Raw genomic sequence first — 26218 nt, 5'->3', positions numbered from 1 at the left:
TGAAAAATCAGTATAAGGATTTTAGGTAGATTATAAGTTTCTTAAAATGCAGCTGGGAGCCGGGCGTGGTGGCGCACGCTTGTAATCCCCGCGCTTGGGAGGCGGAGACAGGAGGATCGCGCAGGTTCGAAGCCAGCCGTGCTAGCGTAAGAGACCCTGTTTTAAAAATATAAAAAAATAGGTCTGGGAGTGTAGCACAGAGGTAGAAGGGCTTCCAGGAACCTCAGTACCACCCCCCCCAAAAAAAATATATATATAAAAAAATGCAGATGGGAATTCTCTATCCCTTTGTTATGATCAGGTATTTCTTTCTTTTCTTTTCTTTTTGTAGTACTGGGGATTGAACCCAGGAACATTCTCCCTCTGAGCTATACCTCCAGCCCTTTATATTATAGTCATGTGCCATTATGCTCAGCTATGATCCAGACGTGTGTGTGTGTGTGTGTGTATGTGTGTCTGGGGATGGAACCCAGGAGCATTCTACCTCTGAGCTACAACCCCTGCCCTAAATTTTATTCTATATTTCGAAACAAGGTCTCACTAAGTTGCAGAGGGTCTCACTAAGTAGCTGAGGCTCTCCCTGAACTGCAGTCCTCCAGTCTCAGCTTCCCAAATGCTGGGATTACAAGTGTGCGCCACCATACCCGGATATGATCAGACATTTCTGATGACGTTTTATTAACTATAAAATAATTTGGGTGGGCCAGGTATGATAGCACACACTTGTAATCTCAGTATTTGGGAGGCTGGGACAGGAGGATCTCAAGTTTGCAGCCAGCCTCAGCAATTTAGTGAGACCATCTATCTACAACTTAGTGAGAACTTGTTTCAAAATAAAAGAACAAAATAGGGTTGAGGGTGTGACTAGGAGGTAGAATCCCCTGGGTTCCATCCCCAGCACCACACACACACACACACACACACACACACACACACACACACACACTCTCTCTCTCTCTCTCTCTCTCTCTCTCTCTCTCCCTCTCCCTCTCCCTCTCCCTCTCCTTCTCTCCCTCCCTCTGTCTCTCTGTCTCTCTGTCTCTCTCTCTCTTCTCTCTCTCTATCTCTCTCTCTCTCTCTCTCTGTGTCCTGGAGATGTGAGTTGGGATGGAAGGGGAAAACATTGGAGGTAAGGTAGATGGCATGTATGATAGAGTGGGCAATAGGTATTGTGGAAATCTATGAATCATATATTATTAGATCAAAGGCATATTTATTTATTTTGTGGTACTGGGGATGGAACCAGGGGCATTCTACCTTCAAGATACACCCCTGGCCCTATTTTTTTATTCTTTATTTTGAAACAGAATCTTACTGAGTTGCAAAGGGCCTCACTATGTAGCTGAGGCTATCTGTGAACCGCAATTCTCCTGTTTTAGCTGGGATTACAAGCGTGCGCCACCATGCCCAACTTCAAAGGCATATTATATAGGTGTGTGTGTGTGTGTGTGTGTGTGTGTGTGTGTGTGTGTGTGTGAGAGAGAGAGAGAGAGAGAGAGAGACTGGAGATTGAACCAGGGGTATTTTATCTCTGAGCTACACTCTCAGGCCTATTTTATTTTTATTTTGAAACAGTCTCGCTGGGTTAATGAGTATCTCACTACTTTCTGAGGCTGTCATTGAACCTGTAATCCTACTGTCTCAGCCTCCCAAATACTGGAATTCAAGCATGCTACACTATTCTGGTTTATATAAGTCAGTTTTCTTTTTTTTTTTTTTTTTTTTTGGGTGGTACTGGGGATGGAACACAGGGGCCTTCTACCTCTGGGCTACACTCCCAGACCTATTTTATATTTTATTTGGAAACAGGGTCTCTTAAGCCAGCTGAGGCTGGCTTCGAACCTGTGGAATCCTCCTGTCTCAGCCTCCCAAGCGCAGGGATTACAAGTGTGTGCCACCATGTCTGGCTATATAAATCTGTGTCTGTGAAATATAAAATTCAAAGCCAGTGTGTTGGCACACGCTTATAATCCCAGCATTTGGGAAGCTGAGACTGGAGGATCACGGTTTGCGGACAGCCTCTGCTACTTGGCGAGGCCCTTCACAACTTTAGTGGGACCCTGTTTCAAAAATAAAAAGACAACCGGTCATGGTGGTGCACGCTTGTAATCCCAGCATTCGGGAGGCTGAGACCAGAGGATTGCGGTTTGCGGACAGCCTCAGCTACTTAGGCCCTCTGCAAGTTAGTGATACCCTGTTTCAAGATAAAGAACAAAAAATAGGGCAGGGGTTGTAGCTTGGAGGTCGAATGCCCCGGAGTTCCATCTCCAAACCTGCAAAAAAAAATAAATAAATAAATAAAATAAAATAAAAAATAAAAAGACTAAAAACTAGGGCTGAGGGTTTAAGCTGGAGGTATAATGCCCCTGGGTTCCAGCCCTGGTACCACAAAAAATTAAAAAAAATAAAAAAAATAAAAGACTAAAAAATAATCCGGGCGTGGTGGTACACACTTGTAATCCCTGTGCTTGGGAGGCTGAGACAGGAGGATCGCGCAGGTTCGAAGCCAGCCTCAGCTACTTAGTGAGACCCTGTTTCCAAATAAAATATAAAATAGGTCTGGGAGTATAGCCTGGAGGTAGGAAGACTCTGTCTTCAACCCCCAGGACCACACACACACACACACAAAAAAAAAAACTAAAAAAAAAAAACCCTAAAAAATAAGGCTGTGAGTGTAGCTTGGAGGTAGAATGATCCTGGGTTCAATCCCCAGTACTACACACACAAACACACACACACACACACACACACAAAAATTAGGGCTGGTGGTGTAGATCAGAGTTAAAATGTCCCTGGGTTCCATCCCAGTCCGCAAAAAAAAAAAAAAAAAAAAAAAAAAAAAAAAATATATATATATATATATAATTTATATATGATATATAAAATTATGTATATAATTATATAAAATTACATACATAAACACATATAATTATATGCATGATTTTATATACACATATAAAATTCAGCTAGGCATAGTGGTTTCCACTTGTAATCCCAGTACTTGGGAGGCTGAGACAGGTTCAGGGATGGCCTCAGCAGCTGCTATTAATGGAATTCAAATGTATTGTACTTGTCTCTTAGATGATAGCATTTGCATAGGAGATATTTGAGGTTATAAATGCTGAAATAGCGAAATATGAGCAAAAGGACTGTTTTGCTGGATGTTAAATTTGAAATTTGGTTCACTGTTTTCAAGTTTGTATCTCAGTTGGCTAGTAAAATGGCTTTTTTATTATACTGAAGTTCTACCTTAATAAAGAAAAATGTATATATCTTTTTTTTTTTTTTTTTTTTTTTTGGTGGTACTGGGGTTCCTGGAAGCCCTTCTACCTCCGGGATACACTTCCATGGGCTACACTCCCAGACCTATTTTTTAACATTTTTATGTGGAAACAGTCTCTTAAGCCAGCGAGGCTGGCTTCGAACCAGCGCGATCCTCCTGTCTCCGCCTCCCAAGCGCGGGGATTACAAGCGTGCGCCACCACGACCGGCCTAAAATGTATATATCTTTAAAAATATTTTTTCAGAAGGAGGGATGGGGAGGGAATGGGGTGAGGACTGGGTAGGGGCTAACTGGGCGATGTGTACATGTAAGTCTACACAAGTTTTTATCCCATTATGATGCATGAATACAGTGCACCAATAAAGACATTAAAAAATATATATATATTTTTTCAAATCTGTATTCCTTTTTCCAGGTCATAAATAAGGTTCATCTTAAAACAAATCATGTTGTAAAGAGGGATGTTGATGAGCATTTAAGAATTAAGACTGTCTATGATCAAAGTATTGAAGAGTAAGTATACTAATATTTTGTAATCTTTTTTTTTTTTTGGTGGTACTGGGGTTCCTGGAAGCCCTTCTACCTCCGGGCTACACTCCTAGACCTATTTTATATTTTTTGAAACATGGTCTCTTACGCCAGCGCGGCTGGCTTCGAACCTGTGCGATCCTCCTGTCTCCGCCTCCCAAGCGCGGGGATTACAAGCGTGCGCCACCACGCCCGGCATTATTTGGTAATCTTTTTTTTTGTCAATCTAAATACTAAAGATATTTTCATCTGTTGTCTAAAAAAGTCCATAATTATAACTTAAAAATGCTAGTGTAGCTTTAAGATGGAATTAAGCTGAAAATGCTTCTTAGTCTGAAAAGCTGAAGTCCATGAGAAATGAAAAGTCTGTACATCATGAGTAATTTAAGCAAAATAAATGTGGATCTCCCTTTTTTTGTGTGTGGTACTGGGGGTGGAACCCAGGGGCTTTCCTACCTCCAGGCTATACTCCCAGACCTATTTTATACTTTATTTGGAAACAGGGTCTCACTAAGTTGCTGAGAGCCTCACTAAGTAGCTGAGGCTGGCTTCGAACCTGTGCGATCCTCCTGTCTCAGCCTCCCAAGCACGGGGATTACAAGCGTGCGCCACCATATCGGCTAAATGTGGATCTTCTTGTACGTGGCCAATGATAGACATGGCGTGCACTTGTCAATACAAGTGCTTGGAGCAAAAAGAAGAGGAAGTACTAATATAAACTTTAATAAGAAAGTTAATAATTATTAACTGGAGAGATTATATAGCCTAGTTTTTTTGTAGTATAAGAAGGATCCATGCTGGGCGTGTTGGTGCACACTTGTAATCCCAGTACTTGGGAGGCTGAGACGGGGATCTAGGTTCACAGACAGCTTCAGCTACTTAGTGAGGCCCTTTGCAACTAATTGAGACCCTGTTTCAAATAAAGAATAAAAAATAGTACTGGGGGTGTATCTCGGAGATAGAATGCCCCTGGGTTCCATCCTCAGTACCGCAAAAAAAAAAAAAAGAAAAAAGAAAAGAAAAGGAAAGAAGGATCCAGAAAACATAAATTATAAATCTGTAATAGTTTATGAAGAGCTGTTAGAGATAGTTGTTGTCTTTTCCTATCCTTAACATACCAAATAAATGAAATATGATCATACGTAGTGTTGTGCTTTGGCACAGAGTAGTCCTCAAACACTCATCATGGTCAGTTGGGACTTTGGAGACAGATACTGTGTGCTTCCTACAGCTTTCCTTGGAGCTCTTGACAGATGGAATCTGAACAGATGAGACTGTGTTCTGCCTCAGAGGGGCAATTCTTATGTTTTGTGTTATCATTTCCAGGTTGCTCCCTGAGAAAAGATATCTTGTAAAGGTATGTAATAAATATGCATGAACTGCATACTTAAAATGGGTACATTTTTATTATATGCATTTGATTTTTTAGCAGTACTGGGCACTCAGCTACTGAGCGACATCCCCAGCCCTTTTTATTTTTTATTTTGAAATAGCATCTTACTAAATTACCAAGTTTGGTCTGAGAACTTGTGATCCTTCTACTTCAACCTCCCATGTTACCTGTAAATTCTACCTCAATAAAGAAAAATATACACAACTTTTTTTTTTTTTTCAGTACTGGGGATGGAACCCACGGGCTGGGGCATTCTACACCCAAGCTACACCCCCAGTCCTTTTTTTTTTTTTTTAATTCTTAATTTTGAAACAGGATTTCACCGAGTTGCGCAGGGCCTCACTGAGTAGCTGAAGCTGTCCACAAACCTCAATCTTCCTGTCTCAGCCTCCCAAATGCTGGGATTACATGCATGCACCACCATGCCCTACTCAACTTCTTTGTGAATACCTGAATAGAAAGTATTAATAGTAAATGTATTTATTATTATTATTATTATTATTATTATTATTATTATTATTATTAATTTTTGCAGTACTGGGATGGAACCCAGGGGCATTCTACCTCCGAGCAACACCTCCAGCCCCCCCCCCCTATTTTTTTTTTTGTGGTGCTGGGAATGAACCCCGGGGTCATTCTACCTCTGAGCAACATCCCCAGCCCTATCTTTTATTTTTTATTTTGAAACAGGGTCTCACTGAGTTGTGAAGGGCCTCACTAAGTAGCTGAGGCTGTCCACAAACCATGATCCTCCGTCTCAGCCTCCCGAATGCTGGGATTACAAGTGTGCGCCACCACGCCCGGCTATATTTATTATTTTCCAAAGATGGTTTTGTGATGCACTCACCAAAATTTTGTCAGTATTTGAAATGAAATTAATTACTTTAAAGTTTGAAGCTGGGCGTGGTGATGCACACTTGTATTCCCAATACTTTAGAAGCTGAGACAGGAGGATCATAGGTTTGAGGACAACCTCAGCAAACAGTAAGGCTCTCATCAATCTAGTAAGACCCTATTTCAAAACAAAAATAAAGGGCCAGGGGTATAGCTCAGAGGTAGAATGTCCTGGGTTCAATTCCCAGTACAAAAATAAAATGAAATTTGATATCAAATCCATATTCTCATTTTAGGGGACAAGACATGATGGAATAAGATAAAAAAGACAGCTTTGAAATATGCTGAGTACACCATTTTTTGTGGGAATCATCATTTTCCTGAAGATTCATTGACCTGATAGTGTGATATACCAAAGTTGCTTATGTAGGTGCTTACCTCATCAGATTTTTAACTATCAAGTCATACACACACACACGCACGCACGCACGCACGCACGCACGCACGCACGCACACAGTCAATTCAGTATGGCTCACAGATTGGTAATTTTTTTTTTTTTGCAGAACACCTGGCTGAAATTTGTGAATTTAAACATGAATTTCTTAATATAAAGCACCTTAATTCTAAACTTTAGATCAGTATAAAATAAGATGTTTTTAAAATAAGATGTTTTTAAATTTTTTATTTAAATAGGAACAGTAAAAGAGGTTTCTGCTTAGTGCTGTTTTCCCCAACTCAACTAGAAAACAAGGAAATTCCTTTTCTCCTAGGCTCACTCTCCCCTACTGCCACACAACCTTTGTATTCCAGAATTGTAAGCCTTTTCTTGTCCTTTGTCATTAGTATCTTAAGCTTGCTTGTTTAACTGTAATGTATCACTTGACTGTAATTCTGACCAGTGGTTCTTTTTGTTTTCCAACTTTAATTTAGAACAAACTTTTCCCGCAAGCTATTTCCTATTTAGAGAAGACTTTGCAGGTCCGTAGGCCTGCAGGCACCATCTTACTTAGCAGGTATGTCTCATTAAACCCTAAAGGTTTCTTCATTCATTTAGTCTCTACCTTCCCCTCTCTATTTTTATTTTGTTTTAATTTTTTGTTGGTACTGGGGGTGGAACCCAGAGGCTTTCTACCTACAAGCTATACTCCCAGACCTATTTTTTTTTTTTTTTTTTGGTGGTACTGGAGTTCCTGGAAGCCCTTCTACCTCCGGGCTACACTCCCAGACCTATTTATTTATATTTATATAAATATATATAAATATATATATATATATTTTATATATCTATTTTATATATATATTATATATATATATTATATATATATAAAAAAAGCCTCTGGGTTACATCTCCAGACCCGCAAAAAACCAATATATATATATATATATATATATATTTTTTTTTTTTTTTTAATTTATTTTTTAACAGGGTCTCTTAAGCCAGCATGGCTGGCTTCAAACCTGCACGATCCTCCTGTCTCCGCCTCCCAAGTGCAGGGATTACAAGCGTGCGCCGCCATGTCCGGCTTCCAGACCTATCTTTTATATTTTATTTGGAAAAAGGGTCTCACTAAATTACTGAGAGTCTCACTAAGTAACTGAGGCTGGCTTTATTTTTTAATTTTTTATTTTTTTTGGTGGTACTAGGGGTGGAACCCAGAGGCTTTCTACCTCTGGGCTATACTCCCAGACCTTTTTAATATTTTATTTGGAAACAGGGTCTCACTAAGTTGCTTTGAACCTGTGTTATCCTCCTGTCTCAGCCTACCATGCGCGGGGATTACAAGCGTGCTCCACCACGCCTGGCTCTGAGGCTGGCTTTAAACCTATGTGATCCTCCTGTCTCAACCTTCCAAGTGTAGGGATTATAAGCGTGCTCTACCACGCCCAGCTCTGCCTCCGCTTTCTACCAGTTTGGCTGTGGGGGACATTTATAATAAGATATTCATCTTATTAAGCTTGCTCTTAGAGACTAAAATGCAAAGTACTTAAAGAAAAATGAAAGCTGAGGATGGTGGCACATGCTTGTAATTCTACCATTCCTGAGGCTGAGGATTGTGGTTTGCAGACAGTCTCAGCTACTACTTAGTGAGGCCCTTTGCAACTCAATGAGACCTTGTTTCAAAATAAAAAATAAAAAATAAAAAATAGGGCTGGGAGTGTAGCTCAGATGTAGAATGCCTCTGGGTTCCATCTCCAGACCCGCAAAAAAACAAACACACACACACACAAACCCAGATCAGCCGAGCATGGTGGCACTTTTGTAATCCTAGTACTTGGGAGGCTAAGACAGGAGGATAACTTTTGCTGACAGCTTGGACTACTTAGTGAGGCCTTCTGCAACTTAGTGAGACCCTGTTTCAAACTAAAGAATAGAGAGCCAGGTGTGGTGGCGCATGCTTGTAATCCAAGTACTTGGGAGGCTGAGACAGGAGTATTGCATAGGTTCAAAGCCAGCCTTGGTTACTTACTCAGGCTCTCAGCCACTCAGTGAGACCATGTTTCCAAATAAAGAATAAAAAATAGGGTTGTGGGTATAGCTCAGAGGTAGAATGCCCCTGGGTTCCATCTCCAGTACCCCCCCAATAAATAAAAATACATAAATAAATAAGAATGAAATAATAGATCCAGGCATTGTAGCACATGCTTGTAATCTCAGTACTTGGGAGGCTGAGAGAGGAAGATCACAGGTTCAAGGCCAGCTTCAGCTATTTAGTGAAGCACTCAGCAACTTAGTGAGACCTTGTATCCAAATAAAGAATTAAAAATAGGGCTGGTAGTGTAGCTTGGAGGTAGAATGCCCCTGGGTTCCATCCCCAGTACTGGAAAAAAAAAAAAAATAGGGCTGGGAGCTGGGCATAGTGGTGTACACTTGTAACCCCAGCATTTGGGAGGCTGAGACAGGAGAATAGTGGTTCGCAGATAGCCTCAGCTACTACCCTTTGCAACTAAAAAATAGGGCTGGGGATGTTGCTCAGAGGTAGCATGCCCCTGAGTTCCATTCCCAGTACTGCAAAACATAAAAATAAAAAAATAGGTCTGGGCCTATAGCTCAGAGGTACAGTGCCTCTGGGTTCCATCCCTAGTACCACAAAAAAAAAAAAAAAAAAAAAGGAAAAAAATTTAAAAATAGGGCTGAGGGTGTAGCTTAGAGATAGAATGACCCTGGATTCTATCCCCAGTACTACAAAAACAAAAAAAAGAAAAGAATAAATAAATAAAGAAAATCTAGACCAGGAGGATTCTCCATAGAACTAGAATTCTTTCTTAAGCCTACTTTCATAGCTAAAATAATAACCATTAGTATAAAGTAATAGGAAGTAATATAGAGCTACCAGTTTGTTCCAAGTTTTTAACTGCTGTGAACTATTCTTTTCTTTTCTTGCGTGTGTGTGTGTGTGTGTGTGTGTGCGCGCGTGCGCGTGTGTGTGTGTGTGATTTAACTTTGATGTACAAATACACTGAAGACAATGTGCAACAAACCAATATCTACGGAAAGAAAACGATCCTCATAGATACTGCACTGGGGAATGTGCAACGCATACGAAGTGTGGCCCAGTTATAGTGCCCGAGGAACATCTCCAGGTAATTCACCTGCTCTCAGCAATAGTTTTTTACTCTATAGCATAACATAGGGACGGTTTTTTTTTTTTCTTCTTTTTTTGCGGTACTGGGGATAGAACCCAGGGGTATTCTAATTCCTAGCTACACCCCCAGCCCTGTTTTTTATTCTTTATTTTGAAACAGGGTCTCACTGAGTTGCAAAGGACCTCACTAAGTAGCCGAGGCTGTCCGTGAACCGTGATCCTCTGGTTTCAGCCTCCTGAATGCTGGGATTACAAGTGTGCGCCACCACACCTGACATATAGGGACAGTTTTCAATCTACTTCACCAGGAAATTTTTAAAGATTTATGTAGAAAAGCATAGTACTTCCATTTTTCTTTTTCTTTCTTTTTTTTTTTTTTGTGGTGTTGGGGATGAAATCCAGGGCTTTCTACCTCTAGGCTACACTCCCAGACCTATTTTATATTTTATTTGGAAATAGGGTCTCACTAAGAAGACCCTGAGAGCCTCACTGAGTAGCTGAGGCTGGCTGCGAGATCCTCCTGGCTCAGCCTCCCAAGTACTTGGATTACAAGCATATGCCCCACGCCTGGCTGTACTTCCAGTTTTCTACCATCATTAAGTATGCTGCTTTTGATCTTCCATTAGTTTCAAGTACATTTACTGATGTATTTTTTCCCTATTTATCTCTTGTTTTGCTGAATCAGTTTAGATTTGAGCTTTATCTTAGTTTTCTATAACATCTCTGAATGGATATTACCTTACCTCAATTTTTTTTTATACTACTAATGGAACTTAGGGGGATTCTACTTATGATCTTCACCCCCAGCCCTTTTTATTTTATAATTTTTTTTTGTGGGTCTGGAGATGGAACCCAGGGGCATTTGACCTCCAGTCTACACCCCCTGCCCTAATTTTTATTCTTTATTTCGAAACAGGGTCTCACTGAATTGCAGAGGGCCTCACTTAGTAGTTGAGGCTGTCTGCGAACTGCGATCCTCCAGTCTCATCCTCTCAAATGCTGGGATTACAAGTGTGGGCCACTTCACCTGACTTATTTTATGATTTGAAACAGTGTCTCATTAGGTTGCTGAGTCTCACTAAATTGCTGAGGCTAGCTTCAAACCTGCAATCCTTTTAAGTACTAGGATTATAGGCATGCACCACCACACCCCACACCCAGCTCTTCCTTCAAAAAACATTTTTTTTGTGTGATACTGGGAGTGGAACCCAGGGGCTTTTCTACCTCAGGGCTATACTCTCAGACCCATTTTATACTTTATTTGGAAACAGGGTCTCACTAAGTTACTGAGAGCCTCACTAAGTAGCTGAGGCTGGCTTCGAACCTGTGTGATCCTCCTGTCTCAGCCTCCCAAGTGCGGGGATTACAAGCATGTGCCACCATACCTGGCCTTCTTCAATTTTTTAAAGAGAAATTTGACATCTCTTAAAAAATGCTATGTCCTTCAACCCAACCTAGAAGTTTATTCCATAAAATTTATGGTAAGTAGGAAGGCATAGTGGCACTTGCCTGTAGTCCTACTACTTGTAAGGCTGGTTTAGGAGGACCACTCGAACCCATGAGTTTCAGATTTTATTTAAGAGTTGTTATTTGTAAAACTATAAGCATCCCTCATTAGACTATTATAGTATAACCATAAAATGGAATACTATGCAATAGTTAAAGAACTAGCCTGGTGTGGTGGCGCATGCTTGTAATCTCAGCATTTGGGAGGCAGGACAGGAGGATCGCGGTTTGCGGACAGCCTCAGCTACTTAGTGAGGCCCTTTCCAAACTAGTGAGACCCTGTTTCATAATAAAGAATAAGCTGGGTGTGGTTGCACACACTTGTAATCCCCCCACTTGGGAGACGGAGACAGGAGGATCGCGCAGGTTCGAAGTCAGCCGCACTGGCTTAAGAGACCCTGTTTCCAAATAAAAAAGCATAAAAAAATAGGTCTGGGAGTGTAGCTCGGAGGTAGAAGGGTTTCCAGGAACCCCAGTACCACCAAAAAAAAAAAAAAAAAAGAATAAAAAATAGTGCTGGGGTGTAGCACAGAGGTAGAATGCCCCTGGGTTCCACCCCTAGTACAAAAAAAAAAAAAAAAAAGTTAAAGAACTAAGTAGTTCTCTATGTGCTGACTTGGAAGGATATTTTAAATAAATAAATAAAAGGTTAAATACTATTTTTCTCCACACCCTCTTCCTCTTTCCGTCTTGCGGCTACACTACTGGCTTTCTGAAGTATTTAGGTATTCAAAAACCCAGCTCAATGGATTCCCCATAGAACTAGCCTGTTTTCTTAGCCTCCTTTTCTAAAGTAGAAATTTATAAAAGGTTACAAGTCAGTTTGTATAATTAGCCTACTTTATCTGAAAAGTATAGACATGCATAAGATAAAATTATAAAGTAATCTAAAGGAATACACATGTTAAAATATGGATACATATCAAAATATTGATGGTTTCCTTTTTGTGTGATACTAGGGATTGAACCTAGGGCATTCTTTTTTTTTTTTTTTTTTTTGTGGTACTGGGGATAGAACTCAGGGTCCTTCTACTTCCAAGCTCCACCTTCAGACCTATTTTATATTTTATTTTGAAACAGGATCTCACTAAGTTGCTGAGAGCCTCCCTACGCTGCTTAGACTGGCTTCAAACCTGCAATCCTCTTGCCTCAGCCTCGTAAGTACTGAGATTACCAGCGTGTGCCACTATGCCTGTCTTAATCCAGGGACATTCTACCTCCAAACTATACTCCTAGCCTTTTAAAAAAAAATATTTATTTATTTATTTATTTTTATTTTTTATTATTTTGCAGGTTTGGGGATAGAACTCAGGGTCATTTGACCTCTGAGCCACATACCCAGCCCTATTTTTTTTTTTTTTTTTTGAAACATTGTCTCACTAAGTTGTGGAGGGCCTCACTAAGTAGCTGAGGCTGTCTGCTAACTGTGATCCCCCAGTCTTGCGAACTGTGATCCTCTGGTCTCAGCCTCCTGAATGCTGGGAGGTGCACAAGCTTGCACCACCATACCCGGCACATTTTTTTGTTTTGAAACAGAGTCTCACTAGGTTGTTGAGACTCTCTTTATTTTGCTGAGGCTGTCTTTGAACCTGCAATCCTCCTTTCTCAGCTTCTCAAGTACTGGGATTATGGGTATGAATCACCAACTTTGGCTGGTCATTTTCTTTAAGATTTAGATGAGAGGGCTGTGCATGGTGGCGCAAGCCTATAATCTCAGTACTTAGGAGGCTGAGATAGGAGAACTGCAAGCCAGCCTCAGTAATTTAGCAAACCCTTGGCATCTTAGCAGTATCCTGTTTTGAAATAAGAAATATTAAGCTGGACGTGGTGGCGCACGCTTGTAATCCTAGCATTTGGGAGGCTGAGACAGGAGGATCAAGGTTTGTGCACAGCCTCAGTTACTTAGTAAGGACCTTTGCAACTCAGTGAGACCTGTTTCAAAATAAAGAATAAAAAATAGGGCTGGGATTTAGCTCGGAGGTAGAATGCCCCTGGGTTCCATCCCCAGACCCATAAAAAAAAAAAAGAAAGAAAAAAAATTAGAAATAGGAATTTAGTAGAGAGAGTAGTATGGATTTGGGGGTTTGTTTTGTTTTCTGAATGAAATCTCACTACGTCACCCAGGCTAGTGTCTAACCTATGTGTGCGCCACCACACCCGGCTGTTGTATGGATTTTGATAAAAGTTTAGGAATAATAGATAAAAGTTTGCCGGGTGTGGTGGCGCACGCTTGTAATCCCAGCATTTGGGAGGCTGAGACAGGAGGATCGCGGTTCACGGATAGCCTCAGCTACTTAGTAAGGCCCTCTGCAACTTAGTGAGACCCGGTTTCAGAATAAAGAATAAAAAATAGGACAGGGGGTATAGCTCGGTGGTCAGATGCCCCTGGGTTCCATCCCCAGGCCCGCCAAAAAAAAAAAAAAAAAAAAAAAAAGTTAAATACGACTATATTTAGAGGCCGTAAGACTTTTCACTATATGTTTGTCACTTTAGCTAACCTGTCTCTGGTCTGATTTTTCCACTCACGGGGCGTAGCAATGCAGGGTGTGCCGAGGGGGCAAGTGGCCCTGTGGAGCAGTGGGCGTGCTGGACCAAGAGGGCGTCCGGGATGCAGACTTTGTTCTTTATGTTGGTGCTTTGGCCACTGAGAGATGCAGCCATGAAAACATCATTTCCTATGCAGCCTATTGTCAGCAGGAAGCAAAAATGGACAGGTAAACTTTTTTTTTCGAGGCTTATTTCCCAAGATCTAGTATGGAAACTTTTTTTTTTTTTTTTTGGTGGTACTGGGGTTCCTGGAAGCCCTTCTACCTCCGGGCTACACTCCCAGACCTATTTTATATTTTTATTTGGAAACAGGGTCTCTTAAGCCAGCAAGACTGGCTCCAAACCAGCGCGATCATCCTGTCTCCGCCTCCCAAGTGCGGGGATTACAAGCGTGCGCCACCGCGCGCATGCGCGCAGCCCTGAGAATTGCACCCAGGAGCATTCTACCTCCAAGCTACACCCCTAGTCCTCCCTCCCTCTTTCTTTCTTTCTTTCTTTCTTTCTTTCTTTCTTTCTTTCTTTCTTTCTTCCTTCCTTCCTTCCTTCCTTCCTTCCTTCCTTTCTTCCTTTCTTCCTTTCTCTGCTTGAAAATATACTGAAATGCTGAAAATTAAAATTTTTTTTTAGTAAAATAGTACTAAAATTTGAGTTTTTCAGTTCATCCCTTCTTTGGCATTGCATTGAAATATTTTAATTTATACTAAAGTATAATCAACTGACCATATAAACTTTTGTGGAAATGGGTGTTGATTTACCACACCAGTGGAAAGCAGTGAGTTAAGGATAGTGAAAGTTAGCTATAAAATTATATTTGCTACTAAATATTTTTCTGTCCATGAATAGTTTTTGATAGAGAAATATAGCTTAGTAAATATATAATCAATATTGTTATGAACTATAATAAAAATTTATTGTCTATTTTAACAGGCCAATAGCAGGATATGCTAACCTGTGTCCAAATATGATCTCTACCCAGCCTCAGGAATTTATTGGAATGCTGTCCACAGTGAAGCACGAGATCATTCACGCACTGGTAAATGCTATTACCTACTCTCTTCTTCATGTCTTGATTTTCAGCATATTATGCTCTCATTTTGATATACATTTAAATTATTTTTTTTTTGCAGTACCAGGGAAGGACCCAGGGGTATTCTACCTCTGAGCTACACCCCCAGTCAGGGTTGAAAGAGGGTCTCACTGAGTTGCAAAGGGCCTTACTAAGTAGCTGAGGCCGTCTGTGGACTGCGCTCCTCTTATCTCAGCCTCCCAAATGCTAGGATTACAAGTATGCACCACCACCCCTGGCTTACATTTAAAATTTTAATGTTATAGCTAGATGTGGTGGTGTACACTTGTAATCCCAGTATGTGGGATGCAGAGACAGGAGGATTGCAGGTTCAAGGACAGCCTCAGCAAACAGTGAGACTCATCAACCTAGTGAGACCCTGTTTCTTTTTCTTTTTCTTTTTCCTTTCTTTTCTTTTCTTTTCTTTCTTTTTTTTTTTTTTTGTGGTACTGGGGTTCCTGGAAGCCCTTCTACCTCTGGGCTACACTCCCAGACCTATTTTTTATATTTTATTTGGAAACGGTCTCTTAAGCCAGCACAGCTGGCCTCCCAAGCGCGGTGATTACAAGCGCGCGCCACCACGCCCGGCCCCTGTTTCTAATAAGAAATAAAATCAGGCTGGGTATGGTGTACACTCTTGTAATCCCAGCATTTGAGAGGCTGAGACAGGAGGATTGTGGTTCACAGACAGCCTCAGCTACTACTTAATGAGGCCCTTTGCAACTCAGACCCTGTTTCCAAGTAAACAATAAAAAAATTGGGCTGGAGGTGTAGCTCGGAGGTAGAATGCCTCTGGGTTTCATCCTCAGTACCACACAGAAAGAAAGAAAGAAAAGAAAGAAAGAAAGAAAGAAAGAGAAAGAAAAAGAAAGAAAGATAGATAAAATCAGGCTGGGGGTGTAGTTCAACAGTAGAATGCCCCTGGGTTCAGTCCCCAGTACCAAATATAAATAAATAAATAAACAAAAAAATAAATAAGTAAGTAAAGCAAGCAAGCAAGCAAACTCAAATAGTACCTGGAAATATTATAACACAGTAATTTATGTTATAGTATTTACATTGAAAATAATTTTAAAATATATAATGCGTTTTGGAAAAACATTCATTAAAAATGTTAACTTCAAGTAGAATTTTTTTTTTTGTGGCACTGGGGATGGAACCCAGGGCCATTCTACCTCCAAGTTGTACCCCCAGCCCTATTTTTTGTTCTTATTTTAAAACAGGTTCTCACTGAGTTGCAAAGGGCCTCACTAAGTAGCTGAGACTGGCCGGGAACCTTGATCCTCCTGTCTCAGCCTCCCGAATGCTGGGATTACAAGCATGCGCCACCCTGAGCTCCAAGTAGTATTTTTTTGTTGCTTTTCTTTTGTGGTTCTGGGATCAAACTCAAGGCCGTATGCATACTAAGTGAGCAAGCTTCCATTGAACTACTTCAACCCTCAAGTAGCATCCCCCCTACTATGGATGGAGCCTGAAGTATTCTGCCTCCGAGCTATACCCCCAACCCTATTTTTTATTCTTTATTTTGTTACAGGATCTCAACTGAGTTGCAGAGGGCCTCACTAAATAATCGAGGCTATCCTCAAATCACAATCCTCCTGTCTTAACCTTCCAAATGCTGGGATTACAAGCATGTGCCACCATGCCCAGCTTCTATTTTTTATTCTTTAGTTTGAAACAGGGTCTTACTAACTTACAGAGGGCCTCACTAAGTACCTGAGGCTAGCCACAAGCCTGCAATCCTCCTGTATCAGCCTCCCAAGTACTGGGATTACAAGTGTGTGTCACTATACCAAGCTTCTCAAATAGAATTTAAATGCATAAATATGGCCTCCTTTGTTGTTTTTTGGGTACAATGTATGAAAAGTTCCTGAATTGACATGGTACTCTTATTTATTTATTTATTTTTAAATTGTGTGTGTGTGTGTGTGTGTGTGTGTGTGTGTGTGTGTGTGTGTTACAGGGGATGGATCCCAGGGCCATTCTACCTCCAGGCCTCATCCCAGCTCTATTTTTTTATTTTTTTGTTTGCAAACAGGGTCTTACTAAGTTGATGAGAATTTCACTACTTGCTGGGGCTACCCTCAATCCTGTGATCTTCCTGTCTCCGCCTCCCAAGTACTGGGATTATAGGTGTGTGCCACCACACCCAGCTACGGGTGCTCTTATATACTGCTATCATTGCTCTCTCTTGATAGCACACAGTTTATGATGTCTATAATCAGACATATTTTCACTTTAAGACATTCTGAACTTCTTTTTACAGGGTTTCTCAGCTGGGCTATTTGCATTCTACCATGACAAAGATGGAAATCCTCTAACTTCAAGGTTTGCAGATGGTCTCCCACCTTTTAATTATAGGTATTTATTATTTTTATTCTTGTTTTTCTCTTGTAGGGAGATGCTAAATCTAGAATCTGAGAATCATAGTATGTTAGATGTTAAATAGTAGTGTCTTTTGGCTAAACTAAAGAAACTATAGCTGTTAAAACAGACAGGATCCCAGCATTTAGGAGGCTGAGTCAGGAGGATCGTGGTTCATGGACACCCTCAGCTACTTAGACCCTTTGCAACTCAGTGAGATCCTGTTTCAAAATAAAGAATAAAAAATAAATATATGGCTGGAATGGAAAAATGCAAAAAAAAAAAAAAAAAAGCCGGGTGTGGTGGCGCACGCTTGTAATCCCAGTGCTTGGGAGCCTGAGACAGGAGGATCACACAGGTTTGGAGCCAGCCTCAGCAACTTAATGAGGCTCTCAGCAACTTAGTGAGACCCTGTTTCCAAATAAAATATAAAAAAAAATAGGTCTGAGAGTATAGCCCGGAGGTAGAAAGCCTCTGGGTTCCACCCCCAGTACCACCAAAAAAAAAAAAAAAGTATATTAAAACAAGACAGAAGCTAGGCTCAGAGGTGCACACCTATAATCATTTTACTTGGGTAGCTGAGATAGGAGGAGCTCAAGTTCGAGGCCATTGCTTGGTAACTTAAGGAAACCCTGTTTCAAATTAAAAAAAAAAAAAAATTAGGACAAGGACTGTAGTTCAGAGGTGGAACATATGTGAACTACACAGTACCATAAAAATGAAATAAAATCTATGTATACTATAAATTTTAAAAGAAACTATTTCAGTCTTTTTTTATTTTTTCAGTACTAGGGATTTAACCCAGGGGCATTCTCCATCCAAGCTACACCCTCAGTACTAGTTTTGATTCTTTATTTTGAAGCAGGGTCTCACTAAGTAGCAGAGGCCTCACTAAGTAGCCGAGCCTGGCTGTGAACCTGCGATTCTCTTGTCTCTGCCTCCCATGTACTGGCATGTGCCATCATGCCCGGATTTTTTTTTTGTGGTTGTCTGGGGATTAAATTGAAGATCTCATATGTGTTTGGCAGGTACTCCATAATAACAAGGAATCCCCAGCCCCATATTACATTTTTTAGAATGTCACAGCTGGGTGCAGTGGCACATACATGTAATCACAGTACTTGGGAGATTGAAATAGGAGGATCACAGTTTCACAGTCGGCCTCAGCTAGTTAATGAGGCCCTCTGCAAATTAGTGAGACCCTTTCTCAAAATAAAGAATAGAAAATAGGGCTGGGGGAGCCGGGTGTGGTGACTCATGCTTGTAATCCCAGCATTTGGGAGGTTGAAACAGGAGGATTGTGGTTTGAGGACAGCCTCAGCTACTTAGTGAGGCCTTTTGCAACTCAGTGAGACCCTGTTTCAAAATAAAGAATAAAAAATAGGGCTAAGGGAGTAGCTTGGAGGTAGAATGTCCCTGGGTTCAATCCCTCAACACACACATACAAAAAAAAAAGAAGACGAAGAAGAAGATGTTGGAGAGCATATATCCATCAGTGACATATGAATGCTTGTTACCATCTCACCAATACCAGGTATTATAGGTCATATTTTTTAGGCCCATCTAATGGATAAAAGATGTTATCCCAAGCCGGGCGTGGTGGCTCACGCTTGTAATCCCAGCATTGGGAGGCTGAGACCGGAGGATCGCAGTTCGCAGGCAGCCTCAGTTACTTAGTGAGGCCCTCCGCAACTTAGTGAGACCCAGTTTCAAAATAAATAATAAAAAATTGGGCAGGGGGAGTAGCTCTACAAAAAAAAACAACAAAAGATGTTATCTTGTATTTTCAGGAATGCTGGTAAGGTTCCATCTGTTTGTATGCTGCTTATTTTATTTTCTTTGTCCAGTCTTTTAGGTCAGTTGTCTCTTTTTAATTACTTTTTATGAGTTCTTTACAAATTAGGGATACTAACCCTTTTTCATGTCTGTTGTAAATACTTCTGACTAATTGTCTTTTTTTACTTTATTTTATTTTGCCATATAGAAACATTTTAAATGTTTTGTTTAATTAATCAATTAATTAATTTTTTAAAAAAATTTTTATTGGTGCACTGTATTCATACATCATAGTGGGATACAAAAAAACTTTTGTAGACATACATGCACACATCGCCCAGTCAGCCCCCACCAGATCCCCACCCCATTCCCTCCCCATCCCTTCTTCCCATGCTTGGCTTAGTGGTTGACATCTAGTATTATAGCAATTTATCCAAAATTAAAAATGATAATCTCACATAACAGTTTCATTTGTCTGATACCAAGCTTTTGATAACTTAAAGATAACATTTCAATATTTCTTTTTGCTTTCTTTCTTACCAGAGAATATTTTTTTTCTTTTTTTTTTAGGTGAAACTATCATATATTTATTTTTTTTTTTTCAGAAAAAAAATCTATCCTAATATGGAATATGGACTCTAGATACCCAAAACGATCTCAAAAAAGAACAAAGCTAGAAGATATATATTTTCTGATTTCAAATTATATAAAGCTACAATAATTGAAATAGTGTAGTACTGTTATAGAGGCAGATATATAAACCATTGGAGTTAAATAAAAGCCTAGAGCTAAATTCTTCCCTATATTGTCAAGTTATTTTTGACAAGGTTTCCACGAACATTTGGTGGTGGAAATAATAATCTTTTAACTAAATATTGTTGAAAAATAATAATTACATGGAAAAGAATAAAATTGGACCCTTACCTAATCCCATATACAAATATTAAAATAGAGAAAAGACCTAAATATAAATCTTAAGACTATAAACTTTTAGAAGAAAATCTGGGTCATAAAACCTCACAACATTGAAATTGGCAGTGATTTCCTGGATATGATTTCAATGGCACAGGCAACAGAAGAGTATACAAACTCCCTAAAAAATAAAAAAATATTATATATCCAAAGACAATGTAAACAGTCAAAAGTTACTGATAGAATGGGATAAAATATTTCCAAATGCTATATCTGAAGGTATATTAATATTCCAACTAGAAATCCTAAAAATTAACAATAATAAAAGCAAACAATACAATTTAGAGATAGGTAAAAGACTAACATAAATAATGAATCTCCACAGATAACCAATCTTAGTTGTCTGTTGGATGGAAAATCTTGTTTCTCTGGTTCTGCTGTGAGTTACCTATTTCTACTTTGTAGTTAATCTCTTTGAGTATTTTCTCTAGCGCTGGTTTTGAAGACATAAATTCCTTCAGTTTCTGTTTGTCATGGAAGCTTCTTATTTCTCCATCTAATTTGATAGAAAGTTTTGCTAGGTTGTGGGGATTCTTCCCCGGGACTTGGGAGGGAGAGACCTGAAATGAAGACATGGACAGTAGTCTCTTGGACCACTGACAACTTTATTCTTTAGAACTAAGTTTTTATACTTTTTTCCCCTGCACCAAAACCACAACTTCAAAAGAAAGAAAAACATCAAAGTGCAATCTCAAACACAATACAGAATGATTGATATAGAATATACGTCATATACTTGCAGAATACAATCATGGACGCAGGAGGCATTACAATCCCAGACTTCAAACTATACTATAGAGCAATAGTAGTAAAAACAGCATGGTACTGGCACAAAAACAGATATACTGACCAGTGGATTAGAATAGAAGATACAGAAACAAACCCACACATCTTTAGTCAATTAATCTTTGACAAAGGAGCCAAACACATATGCTGGAGAAAAGACAGCCTTTTCAACAAGTGGTGCTGGGAGAACTGGCTAACCATTTGTAAAAAGATGGATCTAAACCCCTATATCTCACCTAACACAGGAATCAACTCAAGATGGATCAAAGACTTAGAAATTAGACCTGAGACTGTGAAGTTAGTAGAGGAGAACATAGGTTCAACACTAAAACATATTGGCACAGGCAGTAACTTTCTCAACAAAACCTCCAAAGCTCAGGAAATTAAAGCAAGAATAAACATGTGGGATAACATCAAACTAAAAAGTTTCTTCTCATCAAAGGAAACTATCAATATCCTAAAGAGGAAGCCTACAGAATGGGAAAGGATCTTTACCAGCCACCATTCTGATAGGGGGCTAATATCCAGAGTATACAAAGAGCTCAAAAGACTCTACACTAGCAAAACAAACAACCCAATCAAGAAATGGGCAAATGAACTAAATAGACACTTCACAAAAGAAGAGATATAAAGGGCTAATAGATACATGAAAAGATGTTCTTCATCACTGGCCATCAGGGAGATGCAAATCAAAACTACACTGAGATTCCATCTAACCCCAGTCAGAGTAGCAAGCATAAAGAAATCAAACAACAACAAATGCTGGCGAGGATGTGGGGAAAGAGGAACTCTTTTACACTGTTGGTAGGAATGCAAACTAGTTCAGCCACTATGGAGATCTGTGTGGAGATTCCTAAGAAAGGTGGGAATAGATCCACCATATGATCCAGCTATACCACTCCTGGGTATCTTTCCAAAGGGGTTGAATTCAGAGAAATACAGCAACATATGCATACCTATGTTCATAGCAGCACAATTTGTAATAGCCAAAATATGGAACCAACCCAGATCACCATCAACAGATGAATGGATAGCAAAACTGTGGGAAATACACACAATGGAATTCTATTCAGCCATAAAGAAGAACAAAATTATATCATTTGCAAGAAGATGGAAAGCCCTGGAGAGCATCATGTTAAGTGAGATCAGCCAAGCACAGAAGGAGAAGATACACATGTTTCCTCTAATATGCCCAAACTAGAAAACACAAAGGATACCAGTGGGACTCCAGATATTAGAGGGGAAATACTAGCTAAGTTTTAATGGAAAGATAGGAGAGGAGAAAGGCCGATCTTGATTAATGAGGGTCTACACCTGAACATGTGTAAAATTATGAATAAGACATGGTTAACCTGGACAACCATTGGTGGGAGGGGGGAAGAGAAAACGGGGGCGGGTGGGAGGAGAGGGCACCAAATATAGTGTAAATGTATACTATTTATGTTCAATAAAAAATTGTTAAATGCCGGGCGTGGTGGCGCACGCTTGTAATCCCCGCGCTTGGGAGGCAGAGACAGGAGGATCGCGCAGGTTCGAAGCCAGCCGCGCGCGCTGGCTTAGGAGACCCTGTTTCCAAATGAAAATGTAAAAATAGGTCTGGGAGTGTAGCCCGGAGGTAGAAGGGCTTCCAGGAACCCCAGTACCACAAAAAAAAAAAAAAAAAATTGTTAAGAAAAAAAAAGAATACAATCATGGAGGGAAAATTAAAAAACAAGAAGAAACAAAGAGGCCTGGTTAAAGATTATTAAGAGCATGATTGCAGCAAGTTCCCGCTCTCACTGGTGGGTTGGGGGTGAGAATTTCCGGAAAGACCAGAAGTCACCCAGAGTCTCGGAAAGCTTGACCTTTCGCCAAACTGCCTTAACTCTTTCGGAACCTTTCGTTCCTCAGGTTTCTTCCATGTCCTCCATCACTGGGTAGGATATTTTTGGCTGGAAGTTGTTTTCTTTCAGAGTTTGGAATATGTTACTCCAAGCCCTTCTGGCTCTCATGACTTGGTTTGGGAAGTCTGGAGTGATTCTAATTGGTTTGCCTCTGAATGTCACTTGGCCCTTTGTTTTTGTTGCCTTTAAGATTCTCTGCTTGGCTTCCACATTGGTTATTTTGACAATTATGTGGCGTGGGGATCCTCTTCTCCGATCCTGTCTAAAGGGAGTTCTATAAGTTTCCTGGACCTGTGTATCAACCTCTTGCTCTATGTTTGGAAAATTTTCTGCTATGACTTCCTTGAAGAGATTGTTGATCCCTTTGGTTTCACCTTCTTTTCCCTCCTCTATTCTAATTATTCTTAGGTTAGCTCTCTTAAAATGGACCCATATTTCTTCAATGTCAGATTCCTGCTGTCGGATTTTTCTTCCTAAATTAGAAACTATGCGTTCATTTTTGGATTGATCATCTTCTAAGAGCGAGATTCTGTTCTCCATGTGGTCTAATCGGTTGTTTGTACTTTGAATTGAGGCCTTCATTAATTGCATCTTTTATCTCTTTTTGGCTCTCTCTGAATTCTTTTCAAAACACCTTTATTATTTCTACAGTTATTTTCCTGATTTGATCTTATAGAAATCTCTGAATTTCTGTTTTATCGGGTTCTGATGTTGTGGGGTTGTGGGCATTCATTGCTCCATTGTTATTCCTCTTTCCCATGATTTCGGAAGTTTGTGCCTTCTCTGGGTTCTTCCCTTGGGTCACTATGACTTCACTTAAGGTGCTCTGGATCTCGAGTCTGTGGTATCTCAGACCCCACTACTCCTTTACTGGGTTGTATCACAGAGTCTCAGACCCAGGGAATCGATAGAGGCTGCTTTAGACTATGGGGGGTGTCAGGTTGGGCGTTCTCCTATGGTGAACCATTGGAGTCAAATAAAAGCCTAGAGCTAAATTCCATATCTTGTCAAGTTATTTTTGACAAGGTTTCCATGAACAATTGGTGGAGGAAATAATAATCTTTTAACTAAATATTGTTGAAAAATAATATGGTGTGATATCTCTGCCACCACCACTCCCCCACTGGTTCAAGTTCCTGGGAGTACATTACTGGGATTTCTCCTCTGTGGCCCGCAATTTGACTCACTGTTGTTGAGTATGCAGATGGAGTTGTAGCGGACTCGGTGAATTCGCTGCTGCTGCCTCCGGTGGCAATATGGCGCTGCTGCCACGCCCTTGGCCGTGAGGCTGGCATATTTCTTCTCTGGTTTTGAGCTCAGCTCTGAGTCCCTCGGCTCGCTGTTCACCGCTCCTCTCTGGAGCCTGGTGGGCTGTTGAGTGCGTTGGGCTGTAGCTGTAGCCGTCTGGTGAACTCGCCGTTGCCGCTGGCAGTAAGGCGCTGCTGCCGTGTCCTCAGGCGTGAGGCCGGCGTATCTCCTCTGTGGCTCTGAGCTCCGTTCTGAGTCCCCCTCCTCTCTGGAGCCTGGTGATTTTTTGTTTCTCTGTTGATGGTGTTTTCTGACTATGAAAGGCACTGATTTTGTGGTAATGGAGATTGGTTGTTAGCGGGGCTCTTAAGCCCCACTTTTCTCGGTCAACAACTTCTCAGAAGTCCCTAATTAATTTTTTTTTATTAGTAAGCTTTTTTTTTTTTTTTTTTTGTGGTACTGTGGGTAGAACCCAGGGGCTTTTCTACCTCTGGGCTGTACTCCCAGACCTATTTTATACTTTATTTGGAAACAGGGTCTCACTAAATTGCTGAGCGCCTCACTAAATAGCTGAGGCTGGCTTCGAACCCGTGCAATCCTCCTGTCTCAGCCTCCCAAGCACGGGGATTACAGGCCTGCGCCACTACGCTTGGCTTATTAGTAAGCTTTTTGCCTCCCCAAGCCCAAGATTAGAAATATATATTCTTGCCGGGCGTGGTGGCGCACGCTTTTTTTTTTTTATTCCAAATAAAATATAAAATAGGTCTGGGAGTATAGCCCGGAGGTAGAAAGCCCCTGTGTTCCGCCCCAGTACAACCAAAAAAAAAAAAAAAAAAAAAAAAACCGAAATATATATTCTCCTGAATTTACTTTATTAAATTATTATTTGATTTTTTTATATTCATAGCTTTAATTCACTTGAAACTTATATTTAATTTAATCTTATTTTTTGTGATACTGGGAATTGAATCCAGGGCCTTGATCAAGCTAGATGAGTGCTCTACTACTGAGATATATCTCTAAGTCTTTAAGCTTTCTTTTTTTTCAAACTTTAAAACAGAGCCTCACTAAGTTTCTGAGGTTCTCATTAAGTTACTGAGTCTAGTCTAGAACCTACTATCCTCCTGTCTCACCCTCCAATTATTGGGATCACAATAATATTGGAATCACCAAGTATTGGAATCACAGGCATTATCCCACTCCGACACTTTATTCATTTACTTATCTATCTAGATATTTATTTTGTGGTACTGGGCATTCTACCTCCAAGCTACACCCCCAGCCCAAGCCCTGTTTTTTTTTTTTTTTTTTTTTTGGTGGTACTGGGGTTCCTGGAAGCCCTTCTGGGCTACACTCCCAGACCTATTTTATATTTCTGAAACAGGGTCTCTTATGCCAGCACAGCTGGCTTCGAACCTGCGTGATCCTCCTGTCTCCGCCTCCCAAGCGTGGGGATTACAAGCATGCACAACCACGCCCGGCTAGTCTTTTCATTTTTGAAACAGGGTCTCATTGAGTTGTGAAGGATCTCACTAAGTAGCTGAGGCTGTTTGTGAACCACGATCCTTTGGTCTCAGTTTCCCGAATGCTAAGATAACAAGTGTGTGCCACTATGCTCAGTGCCCCAGCCCTATTTTTTATTTTTTTATTTTTTTATTTTTTTGTGGTACTGGGGTTCCTGGAAGCCCTTCTACCTCCGGGCTACACTCCCAGACCTATTTTAACATTTTTATTTGGAAACAGGGTCTCTTAGCCAGCACGGCTGGCTTCGAACCTGCGCGATCCTCCTGTCTCTGCCTCCCAAGTGCGGGGATTACAAGCATGCGCCACCACGCCTAGCCTATTTTTTATTTTGAAACAGGGTCTCACTAAGTTGCGGAGGGCCTCATTAGTATATGTGGTTGGTAAAGAACCTGTGATCCTTCCTGCCTCAGCTTCTCAAGTACTGAGATTATTGTTATTATTATTATTTTTTAAAAAAATTTTTTAGTGGTACTGGGGGTGGAACCCAGAGGCTTTCCACCTCCGGGCTATAATCCCAGTCTTTCTTTCTTTCTTTCTTTCTTTCTTTCTTTCTTTCTTTCTTTCTTTCTTTCTTTCTTTCTTTCTTTCTTTCTTTCTTTCTTTCATTTGGAAACAGGGTCTCACTAAGTTGCTGGAAACCTCACTGAGTAGCTGAGGCTGGCTTTGAACCTGTGTGATCCTCCTGTCTCAAACTCCCAAGTGCGGGGATTACAAGCGTGCGCCACCACGCCCGGCCAAGTACTGAGATTATAAGTGTGCATCACCACATCCAGCTCTATTTTTTTTTTTTTTTTTTTGCAGTATTGGGATGGAACCCAGGGGTATTGTACCTCTGAGATACACCCACAGCCCTATTTTTTTTCTTAGTCTTTTTCTTTTTTGAAATAGAGTCCCACTGAGTTGCTAAGAGCCTTGCTAAGTAG

The 26218-nt window shown here is 40.5% G+C and overlaps 1 protein-coding gene and 1 long non-coding RNA gene across 3 annotated transcripts in view; one reads left to right on the top strand and one right to left on the bottom strand.

Moving 5' to 3' along the window:
• Positions 1 to 26218, bottom strand: part of LOC308263049 — a 448643-nt gene that overhangs the window by 94516 nt on the left and 327909 nt on the right. The gene's annotated exons all lie outside the window — the stretch shown is intronic.
• Positions 1 to 26218, top strand: part of LMLN (leishmanolysin like peptidase) — a gene marked incomplete at both ends in the record, with an annotated part of 56874 nt that overhangs the window by 4785 nt on the left and 25871 nt on the right. For both annotated transcript variants that reach the window (XM_080696227.1, XM_080696228.1), the window contains 7 exons: positions 3699 to 3796; positions 5138 to 5168; positions 6970 to 7052; positions 9504 to 9621; positions 13665 to 13843; positions 14604 to 14709; positions 17009 to 17103. In XM_080696227.1, the coding sequence (XP_080552353.1) occupies positions 3699 to 3796; positions 5138 to 5168; positions 6970 to 7052; positions 9504 to 9621; positions 13665 to 13843; positions 14604 to 14709; positions 17009 to 17103 (710 nt within the window). The remainder of the gene's footprint in view (positions 1 to 3698; positions 3797 to 5137; positions 5169 to 6969; positions 7053 to 9503; positions 9622 to 13664; positions 13844 to 14603; positions 14710 to 17008; positions 17104 to 26218) is intronic.

Source organism: Muscardinus avellanarius, assembly GCF_963383645.1.
Source record: "Muscardinus avellanarius genome assembly, chromosome: 5".
NCBI classification, from domain to species: Eukaryota; Metazoa; Chordata; class Mammalia; order Rodentia; family Gliridae; genus Muscardinus; species Muscardinus avellanarius.
The sequence above is the reverse complement of the archived record's forward strand: the minus strand, read 5'-3'. Positions and strand labels throughout refer to the sequence as shown.